The 19,124-nt window shown below is 43.6% G+C and overlaps 1 protein-coding gene across 1 annotated transcript in view; it reads right to left on the minus strand.

Moving 5' to 3' along the window:
* Nucleotides 1-19,124, minus strand: part of CFAP206 (cilia and flagella associated protein 206) — a 40,125-nt gene that overhangs the window by 14,057 nt on the left and 6,944 nt on the right. The window contains exons 7-11 of the mRNA XM_084800115.1: nucleotides 17,537-17,745; nucleotides 17,028-17,147; nucleotides 14,324-14,522; nucleotides 12,000-12,140; nucleotides 7,642-7,835 (exon numbers count right to left, since the gene is read on the minus strand). Coding sequence (XP_084656241.1) covers nucleotides 7,642-7,835; nucleotides 12,000-12,140; nucleotides 14,324-14,522; nucleotides 17,028-17,147; nucleotides 17,537-17,745 — 863 coding nt within the window. The remainder of the gene's footprint in view (nucleotides 1-7,641; nucleotides 7,836-11,999; nucleotides 12,141-14,323; nucleotides 14,523-17,027; nucleotides 17,148-17,536; nucleotides 17,746-19,124) is intronic.

The following is a 19,124-nucleotide window of genomic DNA, read 5'->3' on the forward strand; positions in this document are numbered from 1 at the left end:
CCTGGAAGACGCCTCAGAAAGAGTCAGGATGCGCAGTAAACTATTGCTTCACAATGTTCCAACCAAAGGTCCTAGCGGTAGTCACTGATGGGGAGCAGAGTATCCATTGGAGCTCAGCTGTGCTCAAGGGATGCTGCTTTTAGTTGTCACCCATGGTGAGTGGACTGTTCAGTGACCAGCTGCCTTGAGTTAAGCCCTTCTCCTATAAGTGCCTCATGCACCTGCGGGAATACCACCCAGAGGTGCACTGGCTCACCAAGCCAGAGTTAAGTTGAGTCAGCATCTGGTCTGTTGCTGATGCTCTATCTGAAGTGAAGACATTCTGCCCACACCTTCCAAGGAACATCTTCCAAGGAACTTCCACAACAACTGAGTAGATAGATGTTTGGTTTTTTGTTTGTTTGTTTTTGCCTTGTCATTATTTCCTGAGCAATATAGGCTAGCACAATCTACATAGAAGTTATATTGTAATAGGTAGAAAGTGAGGAAATAATGCCTTTCAAATAGCCTCAAATAATAAAATCTCTCGGGATAATTCTAGCCAAGAAAGTGGAACTTGTATGATAAGACTTTAAAACATTGAAGAAGGAAATTAAAGAAGATATCAGAAGGTACAAAGATCATTGATCAACCGGATTAATAGAGTAAACAATGGCCATTCGGCCAAAAGCAATCTACAGATTCAACACAAACCCCATCAAAATTCCAATACGGTGTGGAGGAATGTCTTGAGTGGATGTAACAACTGTCAATAAAGCGCTATTTAGCCAATCAGCTGGGCAGAAGGACTGGAAGTGGAAGGCAGGACTTCCTGGAGAGGGGGTAGAGCCAGAATTGACAGTTGAGAGGGAGAAAGAAGATGGTTGACAGTTGATGGGGGAGGATGAAGTGTCTGAGGATCAGACTGGCAAGTACTTGGGATATGTGTATATTATGAGGTTTAGAGTAGTTTAGGTTAGTTTATGAGTAGAACAGAATCAGTTTAGAATCTGTCCGGCGTAGTGCTGCAGCCTCAAAGTACATGTCAGTCTCTCTGTGTCAGTTGTTGGTTCCTTAGGCCTAACGGATACAATTTATTGTAACAAAACGGTTCCTCACGGATATTAAGAGAACAGTTTTCGGCTTCAGGATATGTAAAACAATCCTGAATAAAAATGCTATGGGAAGTATCACTATTCAAACTTTAAGTTGTACTGCAGAGATATATTAATAGAGGCAGCATGGTATTGGTACAAAAACAAACATGTTGACCAACGAGACAGAACTGAAGACCCAGACATAAGTCCACACGCTTGTGGACACCTGGTTTTTGATAAAGAATTCAGAAACACCTGTTGAAAAAAGGAATCATCTTCAACAAATGATGCTGGCCTAACTGTGCAGCTGAATGCAGAAGAACGCAAATAGATCCGTATCTGTCACCCGCCAGATGCATCAAAGGCCTCAGCATAAAACAAGATACACTACACTTGATAGAAGACGAAGTGGGGAAGAGCCTGGAACGCATTGGCACAGGAGACAGTTTCCTCAACAGAACACCAACACTCAGGTGCTAGATCAACAATTAATAAGTGGGACCTTGTGAAACCGAAAAGCTTTTGTACGGCAAAGGACACCATCAATAGAACGAAACCACAGCCTACACACTGGGAAAAGATTTTTGCAAACTACACATCCAATACAGGGCTAATGCTACAAATGTATTTAAAAACCTCTCTGTTGGGATAATCTTGCTGTACACTGTGTAGAGGTTGTCTCTGTATATTCAGTTGTTGACGCTGTACTGGCAAACAGCTGAGTGCTGTCCTGACTTGGATGTTGTTATTCTTATGCTCAGCACCTGCATCATATTTGTAGATGGTCTACTTCCCTCACTTTTTGATTGGCTTAGAGGGGATCTGAGGGCCAATAGCTAGGCAGGAGAGAAAAGGCGGGACATCTGTGGTTAGAGAGCGTCTCTGGGAGAAGAATCAGAAGTGGGGATTCACCAGCGTAACATGAGGAGGAACGGGTGCAGGACTGAATGAGAGCGGGTGATGGGCTCATGCTGGGTCATAGCTTAGAGTAGTCAGGGCTGAAGAGAGATTGAATAGCAGAGTCTGCCAAGCTATAGTCTCTAAGCTTTCATGAATATTAACAAGATTCCGCATCTTTATTCTAACTGCTAGCAGGTCCAGAAAATCCCACCATAAAACTAAAAAAAACAAAAAAACAAAACAAAAAAAACAAAAAAAAAAACTAGTTATCAATAAAACAAATATTCCAACTTAAAAATGAGGTACAGATCCAAACAGAGAAGTCTCAAAAGAGTAAACTCACATGGTGAGAAACTCTTAAAGAAATGTTAAATGCTCTTACCCATCAGGGAAATGAAAATCAACACAACTCTGAGATTTCATCTTACACCTGTCAGAATGGCTAAGATCAATAAAGCAAGTGACAGCACATGCAGGAGAGGATGTGGAGAAAGGGGCACACTCATCCATTGACAGTGGGAGTATAAACTCCTGCAGATGCTATGGAAATCAGTGAGGCATTTCCTCAAGAAGACGGAAATAGAGCTACCTCAGGATACAGCTAAACCACTCGTTATGGCCATATGAAGCTTGTGAAAGGAAACTACTAATGTCTGATTTAGGCATAGGCCCAAAGGACACTTCCTCCTAGGATTGAGGCACTTGCTCAACCATGTTCACTGCTGCTCTGTTGATAACAGCCAAAAATTGGAAACTACCTAGATGTTCTCCAAAAGAAGAATGGATAAAGAAAATTCTATACAGCCAGGCACAGTGGCACACCTGTAATCCCACCACTCAAGGAGGCAGAAGCAGGCGGATCTCTGTGAGTTCAAAGCCAGCCTGGTCTACAAAGCAAGTCCAGGAGAGCCAAAGCTACATATAGAAACCCTGTCTGAAAAAAAAAAAAGAAAAAGAAAATACAGTACATTTATACAATGGAGTATTACTCAGCCATAAAAATAACATCATGAATTTTGCAGGTAAACATATGGAACTAGAAAAAAATCATTCTGCACCCAGAAAGACAAATATGGTATGTATTCACTTATAAGTGAATAGTAGCTTTTAGATCAATGGTCACCAAGCTAAAATCTGTAAAGCCACTGAGGTTAGGTATAGATGCAGGGGGTGAGGCATTAGGAAAGGGAAACAGAATAGATAGCTATGAGTGGATGGAGGAGATGGAACAGGAAAATCCAGAACAGATGGGGAGAGGAGAGGAGGGTGAGGGAAGGAATATGGGGGGACACAGCTAAAGTTAAGGGTCATTTGAGGGGTAATATGTAAACCTAATACAGTAGAAATACACATATATGAAGACCATCTAAATGAAATTGCCAAACTGGCTATCCCTTCTCACCAAATGAAGCATCCAGTGCTTGGATTAGGTTTCATCTAATTAAGTTGTGGGCAAAGGGATTCCAAGGGAATCTGCAAATAACCCAGGCTGTTGCCAAGACTATAGGCTGCTCTCCAGAAACTGACAGCAAAGCCTCACGCTGAAGTCAATAGCTACACAACTCTTTGAACATGGAAGCCACCGGCTAGTGCCTACATAGAGCCTTCACCCCTTACTGACTGTTATTTATGGAACTGTAGCCCTTTAATCCTAGTCCAGCAGTGGCACAAAGCTTGTGGGAGTAACCAAACAATATCTGATTGGATTTAAGTCCCACCCCATGAGATGGAAACTAAACCCAACACTACTCAGATGACCAAACACCTGAGAGAGATAGACCAGGGACCTAGGGGGGAACTAAGTATCACTGTTCTCCCAAAGTAGTGGTTCTCAATCTTCCCAATGCTGTGACCCTTTAGTTCCTCACCTGGTAGGGACCACCAGCCATGTAATTATTTTGTTGCTACTTCATAAAAGCAATTTTGCTAATTATGAATCTATTTATTCTAATGTACATTATTCTAATGTAAATTTATGATATGCATAACATCTGATATGTGACGCCCCCCCCCCCAAAGGGATCATGGCCCACAGGTTGAGAACCGCAATGCTAAAGAAACTTAGCAGTAAAATGGACTCCTAATGGCATTCTGCAGTGCTCATAGGTCAACATCTTGTTCAGCCCTCATCAGAGGGGCTTCCACCTGCAGTGGATTAGAACAAAGACAGACACCCACAGCCACACAATTTGCCCAGAGTAAGAGACTTTAGAAAATCAGCCCTGAATTGTATGACTCCATCAAATTCCTCTCCCCAGGGCTCAGGAAATCCTGTGAAAGAGGAAGCAGAAAGGCTTTAAGAGTCAGAGGGGACTCACCCAAGTGGTCTCAGACATTGTGGTAGTGCACACAGGGCCTACATCAGTTTGGCCAGATGGGGTTCTAGCACAGAGAGAAGTGGACATAAGCCCCCATCCCTAAGCCAGAAGCTACCTCCAATCCATAACGGCTCCAAGGAAAAAATAGTTTTCTCCAAAAGTGTCTACTGGGCATACAAACCACTCTTAACTAGCAGTCGATGGCCAACACAAAACAAACTCAGTGGCCTTTTTGGAGGTTCTTTGTCTGATAATCCTTTGTCAGGGCATTATCTTTTTTTAAAGATTTATTTATTTATTATCATGTATACAGTGCTCTGCCTGCAGGCCAGAAGAAGGCATCAAATCACATGTGGCTGCTGGGAATTGAACTCAGGACCTCTGGAGGAGCAGTGAGTGCCATTAACCTCTGAGCCATCTCTCCAGCCCTATCTTTTATTGTATACATCTTTTGCATAAATATTGTGGCTTCCATCTTTGTGTTTTTATGGAACATCTGTGTATGTGGACATGTTTCTGCTTTAAAGGAGAATAGAGCAGGTGGAGGGATGGTTCAGTATATAAAGAATGCCATCTACTTCAGGACGGAGATATGCCCCTTAGAGGTTAATACAGTGGGCTGGCAGGACCTGGCTAGGGGACCACCCTCACAAAGGAGCATCCACCTTAAGATAATGAGTTTTCTTTCCCAGAATTCCTGCCCCCAGTGCAGTCCCTATGAGCACCATGCAGTTCAGCTGTGCCTGCCCACCTTACCTCAGGCAAGTGAAACTTTTTTTTTCTTTCCTTCCTTCTTTCCTTTATTCTTTATTTCTTCCCTTTCTTTTTTCTTTCTCTATGTTGTCTTTCCTCCTCTATTTTCTTTCTTTTTCTCTTTCTTTTCCTTCCTTTTTTTTCTTTCTGATGCTGGCCTGAACTTAAGTATGGTTTTAAACACTCAAACATTTTGGGCTTCCTTGCCTTTTTTTAAAAGACAAGAGAGAGAGAGAGAGAGAGAGAGAGAGAGAGAGAGAGAGAGAGAGAGAGAGAGAGAGGACAGAGAGAGAGAGAGAGAGAGAGAGAGAGAGAGAGAGAGAGAGAGAGAGAGAGAGAGACTTACAGGACTAACTTCCAGGCCTCTCTTTATTCCTTTAGGCAGTTGTGAGGTTTACAGTTTCCCTTCCCTGATTTTCCCTTGTAAGCTCAAATAAACCACCCTGAGTTTCCATTTCACTTTTCTCTCCTTGTAAAAATGTATACACCTCTCTTCCTCTTCTCCTCTCTTGCTGTCTCATTCTCTGTCTCTTTCTTTCTTTCTTTCTGGGGCACCCCTCCTCGTTTCCTGTTCTCCCACCCTTCTACAATAAATTTCTCTATGTCAAAAAATATATATACCCTTATTTATTGCATGTGTACACTTACATGAATTCCATGGTGCACACATGGAGGCCTGAGGACAGCTTGCAGGAGTCAGTTCTCTTTTCCCTTCTGTACCTCCCAGGGATTGAACTCGGTTCTCAGGCGTGGTGGCAAGTGCCTTTACCTGTGAGCCGTCTCACCAACCAAAAGAATGTTGGTTGGTTTTGCCCAAATGTACGTATATGAATGTATACTTGGTGGCTGCAGAAGCCAGGAAGGAGCACTAGATCCCCCAGAACTTGAGTTCTATGTGGTTGTGAGGGCCATGTGAGTGCTGGGAACAAAACCCAAGTCCTCTGAAAGAGCAGGCAGTGCACTTAACCACTGCGCCATCTGCCCAGCCTCTTGCATCCATCTTAATTTACATATATATGTGTATATTGTGTTTGCGTTTTGCTTGTTTGTTGAAGGTGGTGCCACACTGCATAACCTGGAACTCAATAGGTAGATCAGGCTGGCTTCAAACTCTCAGAGATTCTCCTGTATCTGCCTCCTGCGTGCCAGAATTAAATGTGTGTGCCACCACATTCAGCTTTAATTCTTTTATTAATGAGACCAAAAGCCCCACAAGGGGACCTTGATTTCCTGGGCATCATACAATGTCTCTGATGGGGCTTGACTTGACAAAACTGGGCTCTCACTGAAGAGATAAAATTCATAGTAAAGTACTGACCAGAAAACCACTGATAGGAAGTCAGGAGAATTTCCCTTTGTGTTTTGACCAAGAATTAGTCATGTGTCTTACTCACATTGGCTTTTAAGATATCAAATGGAAAGAAAAGACAGGAAATGATTCTCCCCATAAATAAAGAAAATAATAGCGTCTGGTAACACTTCTTTCCTACTTTAATTCTTTACTTGGTAGAGAAAATGATCTTATTCTTGCACCCTTAAATGGTATCAAGTGGATGAAAGCAAGAGGACCTGAGTCCAACTTCCAGCACCTACATAGACGCTGGGCGCGGCCATACAGGCCATAACCCTAACATTCGGTGGGGGGCAGAGACTGGGGCCAGGAAGCCTCACTGAAACAGTGACCTGTTGGTTCAAAAAGCCACTGCTTTTCTTTAAATGTTTCTCAGCCATTCGATATTCCTCTGTTGAGAACTCTCTGTTTAGTTCTGAGCCCCATTTCTCAATTGGGTTATTTGGTTTGGTGGTGTTTAATTTCTTGAGTTCTTTACATATTTTGGATATTAGACCTTTGTCAGATGTAGGGTTGGTGAAGATCTTTTCCCACTATGGCACCAGCCAAGGACAATACGTGCAGTAAACATCAAACCCCTACCCAGATCTAGCCAATGCCAGGACATTCTCCACAGTTGAGTGGAGAGTGGGGACTGACTTTCACACGAACTCTGGTGCCCCATTATTTGACCACATCCCCTTGATGGGGAGGCCTGGTGGCACTCAGAGGAAGGATAGCAGGCTACCAAGAAGAGACTTGACACCCTGTGAGCATATACAGGGGGAGGAGGTCCCCCTCAGTCACAGTCATAGGGGAGGGGAGCAGGGGGAAAGGGGGAGGGAGGAATGGGAGGATACAAGGGATGGGATAACCATTGAGATGTAATATGAATAAATTAATAAAATATATTTTTTAAAAAATAAAAAAGCCACTGCTTCAAAAGTAAGGTCAAAAGCAGAGAGGAAGATCCAAGACCCTACTGTTGCTGATGTTTGTGCATGTAGCACACACGTGTGCATCCCCACACACCCTGCATGCAGCACACATGTGTGCATCCCCACACACCCTGCATGCAGCACACATGTGTGCATCCCCACACACCCTGCATGTAGCACACATGTGTGCATCCACACACACACTCGAAGATCGACAAAACAGACAAAAAGATGCTGAACTTCACTGTCGGAAAAAATACACAATGAACAATACTGAGACACCACTTTAATCAGGTCAGGTATTCGCAAGGCTTTGCCATGTTTACCTGAGAGTACGGTATGAGAGTTTCGAACTGCTGATGAAGTTCCAGTAGCTGAATTAACTCTGCATTCCTTTTGGCTTTTTCTTTAATCAAATTAATATAATATTCAGGGTTTTCTGAGAATGAATGTGCAGCATCTCTGGTATTAAAAGTGTAATATTTTTCTTTGTATTTCAAAATTCCAATGGATGGATTTCCTGTGAAAATTAAAAATGATAATTAGGCATGAGCCAAGGAATTTTGTTTTTGTAGCAAGCCATAGGACCAATGTTGCTACAGGTATTGTTGGTTTTGATTTTGAGGGTTTTTTGTTTTGTTTTGGTGGTAATGCTGTTGACAAGACAATCCAGAGCCTTCCACATGCTAACCAAGCACTGTACCAAGGAGCACTATGTCGACCCCTACATCCCATTGTAACATATCAGTTCTAGTCTTGTTTTGCTAAAATGTTATTAAATGATAAATATATGAAATTCATATTAAGTTACATATCTTAAATTTAAGTTTAAAATACATTTTAGGGGGTTAGCAGTAAAAATTAAGCAGGACTCTTGCATGGGACCCGAATTTAGTTCCAGCACCTGTATCTAGTGGCTCATAACTGCTGGTCACTCTGTTCTCAGGGAGTCGGTGCCTTCTTCTGGCCTCCAACGGCTCCTGCACTCACATGAATATACCTCCACACAGACATACACATAATTTAAAAATAAAATAAATCAGGGGCTGGAGATGGCTTAGCAGTCCAAAGCAAGTGTTGCTTTTCCAGAGGATCTGAGTTTGGTTCCCAGCATCTATGTCAGACAATTGCCAAGCACCTGTAATCCCAGATCCTCTCTGGCCTCCACGGGCTCCTGCACACATGTGGCATTGCTCCCACAGCCAAATACATACACATACACAGAACAATACAAATACATCTTTTTATGATATTGAAAGGTTTATATGAGCATGGGGAGAGAAGGAAGGTGGCTAGAGAGAGAGAGAGAGAGACAAGAGACAAAGGAAGAGAGGAAGAGAGACGGGTAAAGAAGAAAAGAGGCAAGAAAACAAATAAGTCTTTTTAAACTGCATTTTATGTAAAAATACGTTCTACTATCCAGATGAAATATGTGTTAAAAATTTTTTATGAAAACCATTTAGCCTATTTGATAGATTTTTCAAAGTTACTTAATCTAAAAGTGTAGTGAGCACACAGACAAGTACGAAGGAAACCAGGAGCGTGAGACACGAAGGTTTGCCTCTTCGGCAGGGGAGATGTGTCCATGTTCCCACCCAGAAGGCTGGGGGTGGGTGTAGGTAATAGCTTGGTGATCTGTGCTATCAGTAAGGGCCAGGCCACATATGGATCCCCAAGACTATTGTGTTTATCCCAAATTCTTTAGACCTTTATCCTGAGCATTGCTTTTCAGTCAACACCCATACTTATGGGCTAGATCACATGCACTTTGAAAAAAAAAGTTTTGATATAGTCACGCCTTAAACTTTAGTGTGATAATTGTCAACTTTTTTCCAAAATTATACTTAAATATGTCTAAAATAAGCTGCCTGGTGTCAGACTCTAGAAGTTCAAACCAACGCCTGCAATGATGAACTGGATTTCCTTCTTGCCTCACACAGATCATTACTCTGCTGGTCCTGGTGTGTGCAGAGTCCCCACACTAAAGGAGTGGTTTCAGTATATATGAGGAGAGGGGAGAGAGGACAGGGGAGCGGGGAGAGAGATAGGTATACATGGCTGAGCATGGTGGAACACATCTTTAATCCTAAAACTCAGGAGGTAGAGGCAGGAGGATTTCTGTGAGCGTGAGGCCAGCCTGGTCTACATAGCAAGTTCCAGGACAGCCAGGACTGAAGAGAGAGATGCTATCTCACAGAAAGAGGAGGAAGAGGGAGTGAACACCTGGTGCCATTCTCCACCACTCTCTGCCTTATTTCTTTGAAACAAGTTCTCTCACCGGATCTGGAGTTAGGCTGGCAGCCTACAAGCCCCAGCCCCATGCAAAGGGGGAGAGAACTGTGCATAGCCAAACCTAGGGTTTTAATGTGGGTTCTAAGTGAACTTAGATCCTTCACATTTGCTCAGCTTACTCGCTAAGCCATGTCCATGGCCCCTAATGGACTGTTTCCAAAATGGCTCTGTAGGCAGTACAAAAATGTGACATCTTTTTCTCAGTGCAGATTTGCATATTTTCAACTATAAAAATATCCTATGTGGACTATGGATTATTAAATATCTATACATTGTATGGGAAATTATATGGGAAATGGTAATACTGTTTTACTTATTTTTCAACAGATAGTTGTTGACCCTATTCTTGGTACAGAGGGAACTAGAGGAAAACAAGTGTCAACTCCCAGCAAATCACAAATTGATTAAAGGTCAAAGAGTGACCAGTGCCATGGGAATAACTAGCTAGCTAGCTAACTAACTAACTTACTAACTGAAAAATAGGGCAAGCAAGCAAGTTAGATGCATAATAAACACAAAGTAGTAGGAGATTGGTATTTTAATAAAAATTGAGTAGGGAAGGTGTAGGAAAATGAAAGAACAGAGCATGAGTTGGTGCAGAACGATCCAAGAAAAGACTTCCAGTAGACATGAAGTCACGTGGGAAGATGTGGCAGCACGGCAAGCCAGTGTCACACCGGGTGCAAGTCACATAGTCTGCATTCCCAAAGAGAGGAAGACGTTCTACAAAGCCCCTCTGAGCAGATGGCTTCTAATGCCTAGGCAATGACGTGATGGGTAGGAATAATACAGCCAACCGAGGTGAAAGGACCTGCACTGACTCACGCGGGAAGGAGGACCCTGCAATGCACGGCCTGGAACCCCTTCTGAGGTCTGATTTCCCTTTATCGCCAACGCAGCGGGTAGAGGCTAGACTATGTCGTCACTGCCTCACCGCCATGCTTCCAGTGTGTCTGTTCCTCACGACAGCATAAAGAATAAGCCAGTTTGTCCTTTCTCCCACGCAAGCATAGACTTCTAGCAATTTTGTGATTAAAAACAAAAGAAAACAAAAACTATACCCAACTGTAAAACATAGAAAAATAACAAAGAGATGAAGAGTGAAGACGAAGGAAGAGGTTAATGGTACAAACTAAATGGCAAGCGGTTTTTCAGTTTGCTTTTACTGTAGTCTGTGCTAGTTTGCTTTCTGTTGCTTTGATAAAGCACAGACTAGAGCCAACTTGAGGAAGGAAAGGGTTTACTTCGGTTTACAAGCTTATAGTCCATCGCTGAAGGAAGCCAAGGTAGAAACTCAAGGCAGGAGCCCGGAGGTGGGAACCACAGAGGAACACTGCTTACTCATGTTCTGGCCATGGCATCCTCTGCTACCCTTCTGACACACCCAAGCCCAGCGATGGCCCTGCCCACAGCTGGCTTGGCCCTGCCTGATGGAGCCAGTTCTTTACCTGAGGTTTCCTCTTCCCACGTATGCCATGTTGACAACTAGACCTAACTGTGACGTGGCCCTCGCAGGCTTCTTGTCATTTCCACTTCACACAGCACTTTTTGATTTATAATGTACTGCCTCTCATTATATAATTTACTCTTTATTTTGTAAACATTATAATTTTGTTATGCATAACATACATACCAGAGGTTACTTAATAAAATTTTCCTTAGAAGAACTTAACAGAGAAGTCCTAACCTGTGCTAATGGACTGTAGCTGCAAAGCAAGAATATTTTTAAGTGAACACATCAGCTAAATTAGCATGTCTTTTTCAGTAACTATTTTAAAGACACCATTTTTTAGCACTGCCAAACCACAGCTCTGGCTTCCCTCAGTACAGGTGACCCATCCATCCCCTTTCCAAGGCACTGTGGAGCCCATGTTATATAACGCTGGCTGAGTGTCCCTAATGTGAAATGTGAAATGCTTCAAAATCCGAATGCTGAGTTCCCTCATGATGCCACAAGCACACACTTCATGTAATAAGTCACAGGAAAACTGTGGGTGTGCTAAACTTAGTGTATGCTTTTAGTATGCTTTGCATAAACTGTCCTTGACACATGAGTGTATTTGTGTAAAATTGGGTCGCGTTGCCTAACACACCTCATTCTCCCAAATCCACAACTAGAAACATTTCCGGCCTGAAGCATTTTAGAGGAGGGACAGCCAACCTGTTACACCTCCCTCCTTCCTGCCCCCAGCCCTCTCCCCCACCTTACCCTGCCACCCCACCCCCGCTCTTTGCTTGCACCGTCCTGTTGAGTCTATCAGATCAGCCTTCCAGATGAGGATGCTGTCTGGATGGACTCTGCATCTCCTCCCTAGCTCACATCAGAATCCATAACCTTTTAAAGGACAACAGAGCAGGGACAATATGCACTCAGGACGGAGCTGACTGTTACCTGGGAGGAGGAGACCGTCTGTCACAGCGAACGTGTAGCCACAAAATCCGCGGTACTGAATTAGCAGTTTATCAAAATTTGCTGTTGTTTCTGGAAAAAGCCATTCCGTTTTTCTGAAATCTGACAAAGTCACTCTTTCTTCTAAAATGAAAGAGAAGAGGAATCGTCTTGACTAGACGCCATTTCAGCAGTGGATCATTCTAAACATTAACTTTTTAATCATCTGTACCTTTTCGGATCGACAAAACTTCCCATGATACACACAAAATCAGACGTGACACAAAATCACACATAAACAAGTGTGAATGCCTCAGCGACTGTCCAGCCCAGTAACCTGCTAGATCAAGTGTAGAAGTAAAACTTAGCTCTGGAAGGAGCAACACCTTTCAGAACAAAGTCTTAGTTCTGCAGCTAAGGGCCAGGCAGACCAGAGTGCTTCTGTCAGGGTTTGCTATGTTCCCGTGGCTACAGAGTCAGTCACCCAAGGAGATGAGTAGAAAGAACTGTTGCGTGACCAAGAGGGGCTCTTTTATTTAAGATGGCACGGGTCTTGATACAACACTACATGGGAAACACTCTGAATGCAGCGCTTATATAATAGACTGGGTCTCAAAACTGCAGAGGCTGTTCCAAACAGCAAGAAGATGATTTTTATAGCTTGATTTTGATGAAAGGGTATACAAGGTTTCGACTTTTTCCTTAAAAAGGTTTGTGTGTTGTGTGTATATGAGTGCGTACATGCGTGTGTGTGTGTGTGTGTGTGCGCGCGCGCGCGCGCGCGCGCGCGCCGCATGCATGCCTGGTGCTCCAGAAGAAGATGCTGCGTCCCCCCGGTGCTCCAGACGCAGGTCCTTCGGTCCTCTGCAAGAGCAGGAAGTGCTCTTAACCACAGAGCATCTCTCCAGCCCGCTCTTTTGACCTTTAGCGATGGCTCCTCATACCATTTGCTTTGCTTACATTGATAATTAGAATGAGTGACTTAGATACAAATGACATATTCATGAAAAGTGGTTTTCTAAGATTGTTAACTTTTACAGTTGCACATATATTTCCAATATACCCGATTCTAGACCCAAACAGCCAACATACTGCTTGTCTTGGCCTTGTATCTACAGCTAGACATAAAGCCTACCTTGGAGGAACTGTGGCTCATCCTGACATGCCCAGGTCTCTAAAGTTAATAAGCAGGTGTAAATTAAATTCTTTCAAAAGAATGTGGCTCTCCCATTTCACAAGAGAATAGCTTGGATGAAATATTCTAATGAAGAGAAAGCCTGACTCTGGTAGGAAAGACGTCTCCACCTCTAAGAGTCGCAGCTCGGCTGACCACGCACAACTGAACTCATTTCAGCTTCTCCGGGTCACTCCGTGTCTGCTCAGACAGGCTGCCTTCCTGAAGCTAAACGAGCCGAAACCTTGTACCACGAGGACTTGGGGTGTCCTCCTTAGCTTTCAGTTTTTATACAGTCTAATAAGTTAAGAGATGGACTCACTGCTACATTTTTTTATTTTCTACTTTTACCAAAATAGAATTTTGTAATACAAATTAGTAAATTACCTAACTTCATTTTTCTGGATGAAGTTCGAGTATTAAGTTCTATATTCTACTTTGATACTTCTCATGAATTTTAGATTGTTTTTAATTAAGATAGAAAAGGTTAAAAAAAAGGTTGATAAGGTGATTAAAAGCCGACTGATAACGTCAACTTTTCTATATGAATCAATACATCTTTTAAAGGGTCTAAAATTGGCTCAGTACATAAGGATAAAATGAATTGGTTCACAAATTTCAAAACTTGACACTGACAAGATGTATAGCACATTATTCTTTAAAATGGAGCTTTATCTGCAACAAATATTGCAAGGATTTTTCTCAGCATGTCAACTGCAAAACCAATGCTTGTGCAATATAAATGCATAAACACACAAAGCCTGGACATGAAGGACTACAATAAGGGTTAATTTCTGGACAGTAACATATTCAGTTTCCATATCTGTATTACACACACACACACACACACACACACACACACACACACCTTTTTGACACAGGGTCTCTTCTACCCTTGAACTTACTGAATAGCCTAGGCTGGCCTTGAACTTACTGAATAGCCTAGGCTGGCCTTCAACTCCTGATCCTCCTGCCTCTACCACCTTCATGCTGAAAACTAACGATGTGTGTCACAGTGGGTTCCCCTATATTTCCTACAGTGGATATCAGTCTTTCATAATTAGGATGTTTAGTATTTTGTCTGAAAGCTTTAGTATGAACATTTAAAAGCACAAAGAGTGACTTTAAACTAACGGCGGCTCGTGCGCATTACCTATGTGCTCTTTTATCCTCGCCATATCGCTTTTCACGATGAGGCCGTCCAGAAGATTTTGGATCACTTTCTCGGGAAAGAGCAGCTCGTGAGTGCCCAGGAACAGCTCCAGGTTGGTGGTCAAGTTACTCAGAACACTAACCAAAACAGTCTCGTCCTGAAAGCTCATCCACAGGCTTGCCAGCGCAATGAAGATAGGCTAAGGGAGAGAAACGCCAGAAATGTGGGTGTGTGACAGAGCCGCCACTGTGTAATGGAGCCACCACTGTGGGTGTGTGACAGAGCCGCCACTGTGTGATGGAGCTGCCACTGTGGGTGTGTGACAGAGCCGCCACTGTGTGATGGAGCCACCACTGTGGGTGTGTGACAGAGCCACCACTGTGTGACAGAGCCACCACTGTGTGATGGAGCCGCCACTGTGGGTGTGTGACAGAGCCACCACTGTGTAATGGAGCCACCACTGTGGGTGTGTGACAGAGCCACCACTGTGTGATAGAGCTGCCACTGTGGGTGTGTGACAGAGCCGCCACTGTGTGAAAGAGTCATCACTGTGTGATGGAGCCATCACTGTAGGACAGAGTTGCCACTGTGGGTGTGTGACAGAGTTGCCACTGTGTGATGGAGCCACCACTGTGTGACAGAGTCACCATTGTGTGGTGGAGTCGCCACATGTGACAGAGCCGCCACTGTGTGTTGAAGCCACCACTGTGTGACAGAGTCACCACTGTGGGTGTGTGACAGAGTTGCCACTGTGTGGCAGTCGTCACTGTGTGACAGAGACATCACTGTGGGACAGAGTCGCCACTATGGGTGTGTGACAGAGTCGTCACTGTGTGCTGGAGTCGTCACTGTGTGACAGAGCTGCTGTGTGACAGAGTCGTCACTGGACTCTTAAAAATGAACATCATGAAGAAACTCCTATATGTCAAGGTCTTGTAAAACTACAACAGACTCATGAGTTAGGAGAAGGAAAACCTGTTTTCTTTCAAAGAATTGTATTTGGCATAGCTGCTATTGAGTTAATTTACTTGAAAAATAGCCAAACACGCTTTATCTTCCAATAAATAGTAATATTTTATCTCAAAGGGCCAAGGAGGAAAATATACTTTAAATTTTTTGTTTAAAAATTAAGAAACTCATCATAGTAGTTTTATATGGCCCAATTTATGTGATTCAAAATAACCTGGAAAGCATACAAGTGCATCTTCTAGCATGCCAGGGCAGCTGCAAGCTAAAGCTTTAGATCAGTGAAATAAAATATTTTATTCACAATAAAAATTAATGACTTATAGAACAAACAGAAGCTCAACCAGGCCTCACATACAAGTTTATTGCTTTTTAAAAACCAATATTGAGAATGACTATAGAAAGTCATCATGGATTCAAATGGTCTGTATACATGTAAAATGCATGTACATTTTGGGACTACCTTGTTCATATGAGGGTTGCAATGTTTTCCCACATAACAGCGCTATTCATCAGAAAGTCAGTGTGCAGGAAATAAGAGGTTACCTTCCTTTCAGATAAGTCATACATTGTATCACCTCTGTGTCAAGTACAATTTCTGACAGACTACTATAAACACATTCTCATTCTTTCTTCCCTCCTTATCTGTCCCCGCCTCCCTCTTCTGTCTCCTCTCTTCCCTCTCCCCACATCCACACGTGTGTGAGAGTGTGAGGAGGCCAGAGGTTGACGTTGCGTATCTTCCTCAACAACTCTTTACCCGACTAACTCAGGATCTCTCACTGCACCTGGAGCTCACTGACCGGTGGTCAACATAAGCAGCAGAAATGTTCCTGGCTCTGTCTACGCAGCGCCATGGCTGGCTTTTAATATGGGTGCTGAGGATCTGAACTCAGGTGCTTGTGGGCTTGTGTGGCAAAGTCCTTTATCAACTGAACTGTCTTCCCAGCTCTATAAACATACTTTCAACACTGCCATGGACTACTTTTGTTGCCATAGATACTATGGTCATAATTACTAGAGATGATCATTTCCTTCATAGTAACTGCCCTCATCAAACAAACAGCAGGGACAGGGTTGTATGCAACTAATGCTATTTATGACATGTTATTATTCTAATGGAATACAATTATAAGGAATTCTGATGCGATTTATAGGACTCAAGAGGAGGTTCAACCTTAAGGAGTTACACCCGCTGTGGTGGCACATGCCTGTATTCCAGCACCCAGGATGTGGGCCCGGGAGGATCCACAGTCAAGGATAGCTTGGAATATCTGCTGAGCTATATATTGAGGTACCGACCCTGCCCCACCCCCAAAACAGGCGAGGGAGTTAGCTCAGCAGTAGAGCGCGTGCCTGGTTGGTGCACAGGGGAGAAAGGATTTGCACTAGTGAGATGGCTTAGTGGGTAAAAGCATTTATAAGTCTGACAACCCAGGTTTGATTCCAGGATCCCACAGAGAAAGTGAAGAAGCAATTCCTGAGTGTTGCTCTCTGGCCTCCACGTGTGCAGTGTGGCATGCCCCTTCCCCATAATAAATAAGATGAAAATGCATCTTAAAAAGTCAAAATCGGTGAGTGAGGTGGTGCACGCCTGGAATCCCAGCACTCAGGGACAGAGGTGGGAAGATCCGGGAAACTGAGGACAACCTGGCCTCCAGAGCAAGTTCCCAGACAAATTAGGGTTACATACTAAGAGCCCATTTCAAAAACAAAACAAAACAAGGTCAGTACTTACAAAGACTTGTGACGTCGGGACAGCGGTCTTCGATTTTACTGTCATTTTTAATTGTTCCAGTTGAGCTGCTAATTGCTGTATCATCATTTCTACTTCTTGAGCACAAGTAATTATATCTGACTGTGAAGACAATGTAATTTTTTTGATGTTTTGTTATTTTACTAGCAGTATCGTGGGGTAAGTCCTACCTGCTCCCCACTTTCAAGTGACAACGACATTGTCTGCACCAACTCCCAGCCAAACAGCGTGCAAAACACAGGCTCTGAATTCCAGGGGCTACAGACACACAAAGCACTGCTCAGTTATGGCATAAAGGACTAGAGAGAACCAACAGCTATAAACAATAAACAGATCAATTAAGATCAAATGTAGCTTCGCTGTTTCTGCGTCAAGCCCTGGTCACACCAAGGCAACGCAAACGTCCTAAGGTTGCTTCCTTTGTGAGTCGCCCGGGCCCCCAGGGGACTGTGTGATACAGAACAGTGCCACCGTCTGTGACATCAGCTCACCAAAACAGTCTGAAGGAAGATCTCATACTGTCGAATGTTATACAGCGCTTCCTTTAACATGTACGGCTCAAGCTCCTTGGCCATCAGTGGGTTCCTTGTCACCTTCTCCAGGATAGCGGTGTAGCGAAAGGCCTGCTCTTGAGCAGTCTGAAGCTGAGAGTCAATGTGCTGCGTGGAGGCTGGGATCGCCTCGTGGAGGATTGCTGGCACTGTTTGCCCCGGGAGGAGAGGACAGGCGGGAGAGGGGGGACAGTCGATGAAAAAGAGCCCAGAAAGTGGTTGTATTTTAAACATTTAAATTAAGTCAGATTTTACCTATCAGATAAATAAGAATAAGGCATTTTTATTATGTATACAGTGCTCCGCCTGAAGGTGCACCTGCAGGCCAGAAGAGGGCACCAGATCTCATCATAGATGGTTGTGCACCACCATGTGGTTGCTGGGAATTGAACTCAGGACCTCTGGGAGAGCAGCCAGTGCTCTTAACCACTGAGCCAGCGCTCCAGGACAATGAGGCATTTTTTTTTATGTTCCCGCCCCATGCAGAAAAGAACTTGTCCAAAAATTAAAAAATGTCATAATAGTAAGAGGACATAGAATTAGATCCACCTTTCTCACTAAAACATAGGAAGATTAGGTAGACTGTGCTGCCGTGTGCTGTATTAGCCACGCCCACTGAGCCTGCCTTCTGCAGAACAGATTTGAAACTTATGTATGAACCATATCCGGACTCTGGGAGTAAACAGAGCAGTATAGCCAGGCACTCGCTGACTGGTGGGGGATTGATTTTCATAATTTGGGGGCTTGTTTAATGTATGTTATCTGCATGTATTTCTCTGCAACCTGTGTGTGCAGTACCCACAGAGGCAAAAGGAGGGGACAGAATGCCACGGGACTGGAGCTCCATGTCCAGTTCCATGACATGGCTGTAACCACCGCATGGGTGCTAAAACTGAACCCGGACCCTCTGTAAGAGCAGAAAATCCTTAGCCTACTCTCCAAATTTAAATTTTTATAACAATTTAAAAAATAAAAACAAACAGAAAAAAAAAACCTTGTACGGTTGGAGGTGGAACTATGATTTCCCAGGCCCAAAACATGTGGAAGGGAGGAGAGCAGACGGGCCGGGCAGCTGGCTGGCGTGCCCCACTGCTCGCATTATCTGATGCGCGGTGATTAGGGGAAGGACAGCACCACTGTATCAATGGGTCTGCAGACGTGTATAATGCACACGAAATTAATTCTACCATTGGGTCCTTTACTGCTATTTTCTAAGTATTTTCAATCTTATGAATCAAGACTGCACTAAGGGGCTGCGTGTGGGGTGCAAGCCGTTCACCCCAACACCTGGGAGGCTGAGGCAGGAGGAACTCTGTGAATCAGAGACAAGCCTGGTAGGACACATCAAGTTCCAAGCTACTCAAGGTCATACAGCGAGATCCTGCCTAAACATTAAAAAAAAAAAAAAAAGAAAAGGAAAGAAAAGCGTTGTGTATATAACAACATAGAAGTTGTTCCTGAATTTGCAGAAATTTAAACATGTCCTCTTTTCATCCCACTAGTTACCCCAGCACCAGTTTTCTTTCCA

The sequence above is a fragment of the Acomys minous genome, assembly GCF_964271855.1.
Source record: "Acomys minous genome assembly, chromosome: 1".
Taxonomy (NCBI): Eukaryota; Metazoa; Chordata; class Mammalia; order Rodentia; family Muridae; genus Acomys; species Acomys minous.